The sequence below is a fragment of the Bufo bufo genome, chromosome 7 (genome assembly GCF_905171765.1).
Source record: "Bufo bufo chromosome 7, aBufBuf1.1, whole genome shotgun sequence".
In the NCBI taxonomy this organism is placed as follows: domain Eukaryota; kingdom Metazoa; phylum Chordata; class Amphibia; order Anura; family Bufonidae; genus Bufo; species Bufo bufo.
The window spans coordinates 136,754,120-136,767,848 of NC_053395.1; the positions used below are offsets into that span (position 1 = coordinate 136,754,120).

The window sequence follows — 13,729 nt, forward strand, 5'->3', positions numbered from 1 at the left end:
ACAGAACAAAAAACGGAATTATGCGGCTCATAATTATACAAATTAAGACATATGCATAAGGAGCTTTATCAGAGAACAAGTGAGACAGAAAAGAGATGAAGGTGGAGAGGGAAGGAAGGAAGGGGGGGGGGGGAGATGAAACAAAGGCATCTCGACTTTGTGTACTTCAGAGCTGAGCTACTCGAAATACCCAAGGTATTACTTGTCCAGTGGGTAATAGGAGAAAGACAGCCAGGGCTCCCAAGTCTGGAGGAATTTGTGGTGGGATCTACTTGCTCTACTACACATCTCTCCAAATCTGCAGACTTGACCTACTTTTTCTAACCATTGCTCCACTGAAGGGGGAGATGTATCCAGCCATCTCAAGGGGACAAGTGACTTAGCCGCCATTAGGAGGTGTGTTGTTAAGTTTGAGGAAGAAGGTCTATAGTCTTCCATTACACAGTCTAAGAGTACTATAAAGGGGGTTAGAGCTAGTTGTTTACTCCTTAAATCATTTATCACTCGTTCCACCTCCTCCCAGTATGGTCTAATTAGAGAGCAAGACCACCAAAGGTGGGTAAGCATCCCAATTTGTGTCTTGCACCTCCAGCATAGGTTTGTGGAAAAAAGGCCATGTGTGTAAAGGAATTCAGGCGTCTTATACCACCTAGAGACAATTTTGTAGTGGCATTATCAATGGTGTCCCTACAAACAGACAGCAGTTTCGACAGTTTTTTTCCACGTCTTTCAGGGGTTATTATAGAGGACTCAAAAGTCGTCAATTCCCTGAACGGGTGAAATTTACTTATAAAATCTCTACAGCAGCTATTGAAATGAGCTATATGTAAAAATGTAAGTATGAACCTTGGCATATATTTTCTCAAACTCGCTAAGTCTGGAACCGCTCTGCTCGCAAAAAACTCCCTGACAGAAAGATGGTCAAGATGGTCCCACATTGGTTTAAATGACGGTGGTTCTTTCCCTACAACCACAGGTATTAAACTCGCAGGAAGCAACGGAGAGGGTGTTGGAGCAAGATGCGGGGCGAGGGTCCTCCAGGTGTGCGAGGCCCCTCTAAACAAAAGCCCTGCATCAGATTTAGCAGCCTGGCTATTGGGTTTACGAGGAATCCACAAGTTTTTTTAGCGAGTCTTCTTTTAGGATGTCCGCCGCATCTGTCTTTCTAAAGATACTATCAGTTACAGTGGTTAAGTTTAACCATTGTCTGAGTTGTATTGCTTTATATAAGTTCTGGACATCAGGTAAACCCAGTCCCCCCTTGTTTTTGGCTTTAGTTAGTAGTGAGTGAGCTAGGCGCGGTCTTTTTTGTTTCCACAGAAATCTCGAAAAGAGGGACCTCATAGATTTAAAAAATAATTGGGGCAGTGCGATTGGGAGCATCTGTAGTTTATATGTTATCTTGGGGATTACATACATTTGTATAACGTTTTTCCTTCCAATCCACAAAATTAGAGGTATATCATATTCTGTCAAAATCGACTGAACATCTGTCACCGCCACTTCTGTGAGAAAGTCTGGCAGACGTTCTTCTCTATCTCTTGTATGATGTTCTTTGTTTTGGTTTCACTTTCTCATCTCCTTTCCTTCTGCCAGGTGTCACTTATTTAGACATAATCGTCTTCCTTTATATTCCCTCCCATACTGCCTCACTTTGCGGTTTATACTACTTCCTGGATGAAGTGTTCACTGCTGGAGGCTGCGTCTGCTGTTTGCTCAGATAAGTCCTTTACTTTATTGTGTTTGCTTGCTGGCTTGACTCTAGGTGACCCTGACTCCCTCCGTATTAAGTGCAGGGAGCCGGTGGTCGTGTCCCCTCACTATTATAGGGTTTTCAGGTGTCACACAGGCTTAGGTACATGGGCATGCAATCGTCTACCATCGAGACCCTTGTATGTGCATAGCAGTCAGGGAGAGCTCTTAGGGTTTTATAGGGCTCACCTAATAGCTCCTTAGTTTGGGATCAAGCCAGTCGCTCGTTTATTTATAAGTTCCAGCTATCTGCAAATCTCATCCATGACAACATCTTTTAAAAGAGGTTTGAAGTTGGTGTCATATACTTTGGATAGATTAGGTGGAATATGGACCCCTAGGTATTTAATCGTGGAAGTGGCCCAGGTGAAAGGTGATACGGTTTTGAGTAGTCGGGTGAGTCTCTTATTAAGTGATATATTTAAAATCTCCGATTTTGCTACATTAACTTTGAAGTTTGATACCTCACTGAACCTACCAAAGATCACCAGTGCTGGCAATCCTCTTATGGGATCAGTTAGTAGGAAGAGTAGATCATCAGCAAATGCTAACATCTTTAGCTCTCCTTTGAGTGTGGGAATTCCTCTGATTTGGGGATGTTGTCTGACACATTGTAACATGGTTTCCATTGCCAGGATGAACAGCGAAGGGGACAGAGGGCATCCTTGACGCGTACCATTCGTGATCAGAAAGGGGGAAGATAGGTGCTCATTGACTATTATGGAAGCTGACGGTTGAGAATAAAGTGTAAATATTGCTTTCAAAAAAGGGGTCGGGAAGCCCAATTTGAGTAAAGTAGATTCCAGAAACGTCCAACTCACTCTATCAAAAGCCTTCTCGGCGTCTACACCAAGAAGGACCATTGTAGTGTGTGTGGAGTGAACATGGTGTATAGCTGTCAAAAGTTTAGCAGTATTAGTCCTTCCCTCCCTCCCTGGGACAAAACCGGATTGTTCCTCTCCTATGAGATGCGGAAACAGTACTTTGATCCGGGTGGACAGAAGCTTTGCCCAAATTTTTATATCTAAGTTAAGAAGCGAAATAGGTCTGTAGCTTCCACACTCCATAGGGTTCTTGCCCTCCTTTGCAATAAGCGTGATATGCGCCTCTTGTGATTGTTTGGGTAGAGACTCCCCTTTCAATAATGAAGCACATAATTTGGTGAGTTGGGGTGTCAAGATTTCGTTAAATTTTTTATAGTAGAGTAGAGGCAGGCCATCTGGGCCACGGCTCTTACCCGGGGGAAAGGAGGAGATGATCGATTGTATCTCATTTTCAGTTACTGGAACTAAGAGAGAATCGACCATAGCCTGATCTAAGCTTGGCATGTTCAGGGCACTTTAAAAGCCATCTGTAGTTGCTTGTTTGGAGGTTACACTGCCTGCAGGGGATTCCTTCTCAATATTATACAAGGCTGAGTAATATTGTCGAAAAGCCTCAGCTATCTCCATGGGAGATCAGGTCTTTTTTCCCGAATGGTCAATGATCTCATGAATATGCTGTTTCGCTCGTTCTTTTTTTAGCAGGGAGGACATAAGTTTCCCTCCTTTATTTCCATAAGCATATAGCTTAAATCTATGGTGGAGGTATGCCTTAGCTGATTTACACTGGAGGGCGGAAATGAGTTTTTTCCTCAAAGCCTTAAGATCTGAAAGCGTGCTTAATAACCTGGTGCGCATATGCTCTTTTTCTAGCTCAGCTATCCGAGCCAGTAAGGCATCCACATCTTTTTGCTGATCCTTTTTAAGTTTGGATCCCCAGGAGATAAAAATACCTCTAATAAAGGCCTTATGGGCCTCCCAAACTACGGGTGTGGCAGGTCCCGAATCCGCGTTGTATGTGAAGGAGTTAGCTAACTGACTTTTGATATCTGCGAGAGCTGCAGCATTTTCTAGAATACATTCATTGAGTCTCCATCGACATGTTTTGCGCGGGAGTCCCGAGATATTGAGGGACAAGTGTACAGGTGCATGATCTGAAATTGTGATGACGGAAATACCTGTGGTTGTAACGCTCGCTAGTATGGATTTGTGGACCAGTATATAGTCGAGTCACTGGTATGAATTGTGTACCTGGGAGAAGAAGGCGTAGTCACGGACGGAGGGGTTCCAGGTGCGCAATGCATCTAGAGAAAGTTCTGACAGTTTAGATCGTAATTTGGCTAAAGCCAGGTTAGAGTTAGAGGACTTCGTTGTGGAGGAGTCTAGAAAGGGGTTAAGAGATACGTTCAGACCTCCCCCTAGTATAATCGGACCTTCCGCAAAGAGCTGTAGTACATCTAACGCCTTCAGGAGCCAGGGAACCTGGTTCTGATTGGGTACATATATGTTTGCTAGTGTTATTTTTGTTGTGTATATATCAGCCCTTAGGAATAGCAACCGCCCTTCAGAATCTGAGTATTGTTTAGTGACCTTCAACGGGATGGACCTGTGTATGGCGATGGACACTCCTTTGGAGGCTGACGTAGGGTGACATGAGTGGTACCAACTGCTAAAAAAAATTGTAGGTAATTTGGGGACCTTGCCCTGCTTAAAATGTGTCTCCTGTAAGAAGACTATAGAAGCCTTCAGCTTCTTTGCAATATCAAGAACATGGTACAGTTTGTTAGGGGTATTCAGTCCTCTCACATTGAAGGACACCACACCCAGCTCTCCCATTGTCAGTCAAGCCCACGTCCCATTGAGACAGCCGATGGCAACAGTTCGGGTGTAGTAACGATAAAAGGAGCTGAGACGTGCAACTACCACCACAAACCTCTATAGTAGAATAGATCTATCAATTTCTATAAACTCTATGGGAGTTATAGTTAGCACCCTTTATGAGATGTGAAATAGAGGATGAGGAGGTGGGAGGGGGGAGCAGAGGGCAAAATTAAGAAGAGGTGAGAATTAAAGAGGTGAAGGGAAGAGGAGTCAGTACAGGTTTTTGATAGTAGAGCCTGAAGGTGAACTAGTTAGAGAAGTGAGAAAAAACAGTAATTCAACAGTGTTTTGGCCTAAGAGGCCAGGTGGGGGGAATGGAGATTATACACAATTGCTCATGATAGGGGTCGGTCAATTTGAGTGGTGTGCCTTGACCTGTGGTACACACCCATATAGCACTAAACAGAAAGGTAAACGTCTGTCTATAAAGAAAATAGAACATATAACAAGAGGAAATGCCCTGTTTAGAGGCGCAAGTAGTGGGACAGTTATGGAATGCCCCTGCTCAAGCAGACAGCATTGTGCTTACGAAACCGTTACCTGGAGTCTACTCCAATGAACAAACAAGGCCTGTTAAGCAGGTGCGTCCCACCTGTCAAAACTGAGCCAAGCAATCTGGACATTTAAAACATCACTAATCACTTTAAACAGATCAAACAGATCCCTGCCAGGGGAGGTGAGGGCGTTTCAGGACACTTAGATAGGGGAAAGGGGAAAGGGGAGAGGGGGGGAGGGGCTCGCGACTGTGTAGGCTAGGCCTTCTCCTTGCCAGCTTCTAGTTTGCGCAACTCTCAAGACAGGAACTTGTCAGGTGATGATATTAATATTATGTGTCCAATCGGACCTGGGAGGCATGAATTATATGTCTTGTCAGGACTGGGAGGCATGAAGGTGATTGAGGGGGGGGGGGGGTTGGGGCTAATGAGTGAAGGGAGGGTGATTAAAAAGAGAGAGAAAAAAAAACTTCATAATTAACTCATTAGAATACTGGCTATGCAAGCAGAGCATAAAGCCCCCCATGTAATTATAGTTAAATGCTGCGTAGATTAGATCCTCTTAAGTCATTTCCCGAGATCAGCAGTTCTTAGATTAGAGGCATGACAGATGCGTTCAGCAAGGATACAGGAACAGGAAGGTATGAGGGGGAGGAATCGGGTGAGGTATGGAAAGGCATGACAACCATAATACTATACGTGTCCCAGGCGCAAGGTGAGGGAGGTTTCTGGGTCCTCGCATGGAAGTCCAAACGTTTTCCGCCGGCAGGGGTCTAATTCTCCTCGATCAGGTGTCTGCTGAAGAAGTGATAGTCCATCTCTGGTATGCAAGTCGTCATACTTGGGTCCCTTTCAGCGATGTGGGGTAGACAAAGTTGCTCTAGATGGTCTGGGTCTCTGAGGCTTCGGGCGGGTCACTGTAATCCACTCTTCCCGGCTGGGCAAGGGAGGCAAGGCATCCACCTCCATCACAAGTGACCAAGAGGGTATGTCGATCGGGTCCATCTCTAATTTCGGCCATGCTTCTTCAAGGTCTGAAGGGGTCTTTATTATAATACGCCTGTTGTCTTTCAGCACAGAGAGTCCAAAAGGAAACAGCCAAGAGTATTGCAGATCCTTTGCCCTCAGTTGATCTAAAAGAGGCTTTAGCATCCTGCGTTTCCGCAGCGTTGATGGTGCTATGTCTTGATATAGGGCGACTTCAGCTTCACCATAATGTATTGGTGCCTGTTCTCTCGCCGTTTGTAGTATTGAGGCTGTGTCTACATATGATAACAAGCCGCAGATAACGTCTCTGGGAGCCTCATTAGGTTTAGGCTTGGGGCGGAGAGATCTGTGTATACGTTCAATTACAATTTTGTCTGCCCGATCTGGGCCCAGCAGGTTTGCAAATATTTCTTGAGCCACTTTGGGGAGAACGTCATCAGCCCAGGTCTCTGGTATCCCCTTTAATTGAATGTTTCTCCTGCGGCTTCTGTTTTCCTGGTCTTCGATTAGGATGAGAGCAGTGTTAACATGCACTTCTAACTGTGCGGATCTGGCCGCCAGGGTCTCAGCGTGTGAGGTGAGGCTAAGGCATGTATTTTCCAAGGCTTCTGTTCGGGAGCCAATGGCCTGGAGGTCAGCCTTGATGTCTGCGAACAGCTCTGATTTTAAAGGGGATGGGTTGTCTATGATGAGTCATTTCAAGGGGTTGTCTGATGCCCAAGTTAAAATAAACTAAAAGAAAGCCACTCACCTGTTCACTGGTACATCATCAATGGAGGGAGGGTCCCATCCCTGCTGCTTCTGGTCCCCTGTGGACTGGAACTGTTTTCCATCTGTCATCACATGCACTGCTGCAGCTATTCACCGGCATCACCTACCCCTTGGGAACACATGACTGCTGAGGCCAGTGAATGACTACAGCAGTGCATGTGACGATGAGTGGGTCATCACAGTTCTGATCCATAGGGGATCAGAATCAGTGAGGATGGGACCCACACCACTGGAACAGAGCCCAGGAATGAGTTAGTGGGTTTCTTATGTTAAGATATATGGATTCTGGACCTTAGCTGAATTTACCCTGGGGGTTAGACAATCACTTTATCTCAGACTTTGATGACAGATAAGTAGAATATGCCATTAATGTCAGATACATACATGTTCCACCTTTGGGACCCACATCTATTTCCAGAACGGGCCTGTCAAAGTGAAGGAAGCGCAGCTGTGTATGTACGGCCCCCTCTCCATTCACCACTATGGGACTGCTGGAAATAGCTGAGCCAGTGCCTGGCTATTTTAGCAACTCCCATGGCGGTGAAGGGAGGGTTGGTACACATGCTTGGCTGCCTTCCTTTACTGGGGGCCCATTCTCAGTATAGAAAATTATCTTGGAGGTGGAACCTGTCCCTATCTGACTTGGGATAAATCTGAGATGGGAATACTACTTTAAGGAAAACTAAAGCAAATGAATGGTTCTTTCAGGAGTACAATTCAAAATATTTGGCTGAAAGTATCTTTAGTTTTCAAGTGTCACATTTTAATTAATGGCAGCCCAAACAAGCATTTGTTTCCTACACAAATGGTGAGTAAAGGACGTCAGAAGGATCTTCAGCACCTCCTGTGGTTTATAGCGTAGTGTGCCTGCTCTGTTAACCATAAGGAAGTAGAAGGAAATTAACAGCGAGAATACACAAACATAAAATACTTCACTAGCTGTGTATCTTGGGATGCCTCATTAGCCAGTCCTGCACTGGAGCACTGTGGTTTACCCTGACCAGAAGCAAGTTGTGTCAATATTTAAAGAAGGCTTGAGCTTTGGGCAAATGTTCAAACCACTGGCATAATGTCCATGAAAAATAGGTCCCGCAAGTTAGTTTACAAAACGAACATTAAAAACAGCAGTCAGCACTGCACTGCTTAGTTTAAGACCGTGTCCATAACTACAGGCTAATTTATGGGATACTTAAAGAAAACTCTAAGCAGAGGACTGTGGTGTACATGAGGCAAGTGCTACACAGCCACTGAACAGCAGCATATTTAAAGGACAACAAATGTATTACACAGTATAACCTCTAGGCACCATGAAGGCTTGCTTCAATTGCTTTGAATGTGTTTGTGAAAGTACTGGCAGGATTCATTGCCATCGCCCTGAACGTAGGTGTTAATAGCACATAACCTGGAGGAGCTGGAAAAGTGCATCAGTCTAAGAATTTTCATAAGGTATTATTTATTTCTATCATAAACACTTTTTTGCATGCATCAATAGAACATTTTTAAACATATTTTGTAAGAAAAAGTGGCATCATAAGGATATATTTTCCCTGACTGTAAAATCTTTGCAAATGTTCAGAAATCTTCTCAGGCACCAAATACATCAGCAGTGATACAGTAAATTGATAGGGAGATGTGGACTACAGCTGCAGCATCTCTCCCTGAATGTCTCAGTGAGACTGCATGCTATGAGAAACCAGGCAAGACATCAGATCATAGCGACGATAGCAATACAACATCTGACACACCTACATTTTTTTGTTGTTGTAAATCTAAGTATTCGATTGTGACTTATCATGAACACCCTTATTTTCTATTGCAATTCCATGCACAATATGAACACCTGGTGTCAGCTACATCCACCAATGCACTGAAGGAGTCCTGGTATGTGTACTGGTTGCACTGAAAGCCCGCTCTAGTTTACAATGCAGACTGATTACATAATGTTTAATTGTCCTAAGAAAAGATTATCAGTATATCTACAGACCAAATGCAAGTATTGTTTATCCACGAGGAGAGTAAAATACAAATGTTCAAACCACAGAAGTAATGTGAGACACAAGACAGACTATACATGAGGCATAGGTTTAGTACGTACACTCAGAGAACAGATTATCATGGGCAGTGGGCCATCATGCAGACATTGCAGAAGTCAGATCAATGCTAGGTATAGAATAAGGAGGTAAATATGAAATCAGTCCGCAGCTACCAGAATGCTTAGCACATTATAAGTGAAGCACTGGAACTTGTACTAGTAAATCCGCATCACTTGGAAATTGCTCTATAGCAACTGTTGTTAAAGGGAGTCTGTCATGGACTTTTCACTGATAGAACGACCAGCAATGGCCATCATTATGTGGTAAAGGCATTTTAAACATACCTGTATGTCATTTGGTGTTCACGGATTGTCCAGCAAACAAACTTTTATTGATATGTAATACTGCTCCCAACTGGGTGGGCTTTAATTTTCAGAGTCCCCAAGCCCAACACTCTTTCCTGATGTTGCGTGCATGCAACAGCCCACAAGGGGTAGTGCCCAGGCTAGGGGCAGATTGGCAACAGACTCTATAGGGAAATTCCCTGGTGGGCCAAGGTCCAGTGAGCTGCCAGGCCAGGTAAGTAATGGTCTGTTGCTCCCAGATTGAATGCTGAAGGCTTCAAGTAGTTATGTACCTGGTCAGTGACAACAGGTGCCCTCCTGATTTCTGAATTCAACCGTATTGCCTTCCTGAGACAACTGGAATAGAAGGACATAATGGGGCAGCTTCTGAGTAGGTAATATGTGCTGCTGGGGCATTATTTAGTGCTGCACAGTGGCTTTTGATGCTGCTGGGCAGGTATTTGTTTCAGTTGGGGGGGAATTTTGTGCTGCAATACACTTTTATTAGCCCTGCCTTCTGTTGATTTGGACTCACCTACCACATGGGGCAACTTTTATATTTTTTCCAGGGCCACTAAGTTCCCAGTCTGTCCCCGACACAGGCGCCGGAAAAGCATAAGAGGGCGCCTGACCCATATTTGGAGACACATCAACGTGACGTCAGAGGACAGGGGAGGAAGCCTTGGGTGGTTAATCGAGTAATAGACAATGGGGAAGAGCAGCAGGCTTGGGCATTATGAAAAGCAAAGCCCACTCAGCTGGGAACTTGGGAGCCGTTTTGCATACGAGTGAAAGTTTCTCTGGACAATCAGTGAACACTCAAATGACATACTGGTATGTTTAGAATGTTTTTACTATGTATTGATGGCCATTAGTTGCAGTTTTATCAGTGGAAAGTCTCGCACAGACGCCCTTTAAAGTTTTATGAGAGAACAGCATAAGACAAAAACTCAAGAATGCCGATCAGCTGTTCTGTGACGCCTCCGGCACTGGAACTAGCACCGTTAACAGCTCCGTTCACACTGTAGTGGCGGTGCTAGATTACTGCAGCCCATTGAACTGAACGGGAACTGAGCTGCAATAACCTGGCAGAGCCACTACACTGTGAACGGAGCTGTGCTTCCTGTTCCATTCACGATACTAGTCCAGCGCTGGAGACTGCAGGGAATAGTTGATCCATGGAGGAAAGGGTTGTTGAACCCTCACTGATTAGATATTAATGACCTATCCTGAGGATAGGTCATCAATGTTGATTAAATTATGCCAGGATTGAGAAAGATTGAGAGCACTGCTTCAGCTCCTACTCACTACAGACTGGCACCACACCCAGCCTGGTAGGGGAAGCGAACTCAGGTTTTCACAGAGCGCTATATAACCATGAGCTCAATCCTAGAGAAAGAAGCATAGAGGAATGGACAGATAGGTGGTCTTAATTAGCTGTCCATAATTATGTACAATTATCTCTTAAAACACTATGAAGTATTCACCTTCTTTAATGTTATGAATTTAAATTAGGTTCATGGTAATTTTTACCTGAGCATTGCTCCAAAACCTTTTTTCTTGGCTTTTTTCTCCTGCTCTTCACTTTCCTCTTTCTTCTTCTTATCTTTCACTTTTAACTTGCCCTTTTCCTTTTCTTTTTTCTTATCCTTCTTTTTCTTGTCTTTCTTTGCTTTGTCGGCATCATCCAGCTCCTGATTTCCTAGTGGGACTGGTTCACCACTAGGATATTCTCTATCAGAGTGGGAACTCACATCAGAAAGGCCATCTGCAGATAGAAGTCAAAAATCAATAAGGTGGAGCATGTTCAAGACTGTTCAATGAGATCACTAACAATTTAAGCAAGACGTTCATAATGGGAGAAGAGCATATCTCTACAGATAGTCAATGGCTCAACACACATGCTACATGTCATCTATGGTGACAAACAGCCCTAATTAGCCAGTACATGATCTTATCACAAAAAGGTTAAAAGCTAAATCTCATATTCATGAATATGAACTATAATTCCGCAAATGAGTCCAATACAATCAATACAGCAGAGAAAACCTTAAAATATTCCAGATGGTGACCCTTTCCACAAGTAACATATATTACATTTGAAACTAAAATTCTGGTACAGAAGTTGATATATTAATACATACATCTGTGTGATTTATAAATGTTCCATAAAAGATCAACAAGTCCCTTCTCTATTAGGATTTCACTATGTAATGACCATTGCTAAACTAACAACTAGCAAAGATGTGCTATGCAGTAAAATAAGCAAAAAATAACATGAAATATCGTACATGAATAGAATTAGAAAGTGGGGTGGTTAAAAAAGTTCAGGAATCATAACTACTATTGGAGAACATGTCTCCATTTTTATTGCGCTTTATATTATTTCAGACATATCTTTAACCCCTTCCTGATGTACCCAATTTTCACTTTTTTCTGATAGAGCCTATTTTTGCAAATCTGACATGTCATTTTATGTGGTAACAGCTTATTCAAGCTATTTCATGTTAGTGGTAAATTTGAGTCAATATAAAACATATTGACTCAAATTTACCACTAACATGTTAGTGGTAAAAAAAAAAACTACATTTATGGAAAAAATTGCTATTTTTAAAATATGAATTTATCTGCTTTTAACATTCTCTATATTTTGACTTCATGCTGGCATCATTTTGTAAAAGTCATATTTTTAGGATGATAGAAGGCTTAGAATTTTTGAAGTAATTTTTAACATTTTCAAAAAAAAATCCAAAACCCACTTATTTAACAACCTATTCAGTTTTGAAGTCACTTTGAGGGGCTTACATAATAGAAACCACCCATAAATTATTCCATTTTAGAAACTACACCCCTCAAAATATTCAAAACTGAATATAGAAACGTTCTTAACCGATTAGGTGTTCCTTAAGAATTAAAGCAAAATGGAGGTGAAATTTATTTGTACAGATGTTCCATTTTAATCAAGGATTACCTGTAACTAAACAAGAGTTAAAGGGGTTGTCTCACCTTGCTATTTTTAGACTCCCTCGCTGCTCACAGGGCCTCTATTCCCTGCTTGCTGGGGACAAGGGGTGTACATAGAAATCATTGGGCCCCATAGCAAGAATCTGAATTGGGCCCCCCTAACTCTGCCCAAAACCCACCCCTGGCCCATCCCACCACCTACCATGGCTCCTCCCAGGGCACCCCCCCCCCCCCCCCACGTTGTATTCCTACTGACCCAGAGAATGAAGGGCACAGGTCAGTTTTGCTGCAAAGGGAATGCCGTAGGAACAAAACTCATAAAACGGTGGAGTAATTGCGTTTTTTTTTTTCAAACTCCCCCCCAGTTGGAATTTTTTTCCCCGCTTCCCATTACATTGTATGCCATATTAAAGTACAACTTCTCCTGCAAAAAATAAGCCCTCATACATCTATGTGAACGGAAAAATAAAAAAAAAGTTATGGCTCAAGAAAGATAGGGAAGAAATAAGAAAATGCAAAAAAGGAAAAACCTCCGGTATCCTAAGGGTTAAAGGGGCTTTCTAACCCCTATTATTCCCCAAAATTTCCCCAGGCACCATATACAGATAATACTTATGCCCAGTGATGGGGTGCAGCCAATAACAGGCGTCGTCGGAAATGAGCCTTCCTAGCATCGCCCGCGATGCTAGAGAGGCTCGTTCCCATCGTGGCCTGCTATTGACTGCCCCCCATGTCGTTTTCATCTGCGTGATGGAAGGGATAAAGTGGCAGATGTGCGGGCATCAGGAGCAACGCGGGTGCCAGGGAATGAGGTAAGTAAGGTGCCCGGGCATTAACGCCTTGATGCTGATGCCGAGTGTCCATATAGCCAAAAATCATATCCCCACCCCCCATTTGACTGATGTGCTAGGGGGAAGGGGCCTGTAGGCTCATAGATGACTCAGGAGTACAGTGTGCTTTGGGGGAGTAGGAGGAAAGCACACTGTCCTTCTAAATCCTCTATGAGCCTAAAGAGCCCCCCAAAAAAAATAAAAAAAATAAAAAATAAACTTGCGGTTCGCAACGGGCCCCATTCACTTTAAAAGCAGGCGAACCTGAAAAATCTTTAGGTCATATTTGCAGCCACCAAATACTTAAGAGAAGGGCACAAATTGCCCCACAACATGGACAGTGACATACCAGAGGGGGAACAATGGCAAAAATTCCCACAAAAATATGTATTTTAATCAGGGGCCATTTTTATGCGTCTTAAAGGGAAACTCTCAAAAATGTGCCATGATAGAGCCTAGAAAGATTTTATTTTAGGCCACGGGAATACAGGCCCCAAACATTAGGCATTCACCGGACAGAAAACATCAAGTGATGGAGGTACATTAGACGGTCATTGGATATAAATTTTACTGCAGGCCAGTACAAATAAATGTCAAATACATATCTTTAAAAGAACAAAAAATATAAAATTGGATTAAAAACTTGGCTAATGAAATCCCCCAATTAAACGTGGTCGTCACAGGTGTTGAATTCCTCCGAGATCCATGCCTCATTCATTTTTATAAATGTGAGGTAGTACACACTGTCGTGAGCTAGGCGAGTGTGCTTATCAGTCACGATTTCCCCTGCTGCACTGAACGTCCTTTCGGAGAGTACACTCAACGAGGGCCAAGCCAAGAGTTCCATGGCAA

The 13,729-nt window shown here is 43.3% G+C and overlaps 1 protein-coding gene across 1 annotated transcript in view; it reads right to left on the reverse strand.

Moving 5' to 3' along the window:
- Positions 1-13,729, reverse strand: part of PARD3B (par-3 family cell polarity regulator beta) — a 1,801,259-nt gene that overhangs the window by 874,763 nt on the left and 912,767 nt on the right. Inside the window, 1 exon segment of the mRNA XM_040441847.1 lies at positions 10,617-10,851. Within this exon segment, the coding sequence (XP_040297781.1) occupies positions 10,617-10,851 (235 nt within the window).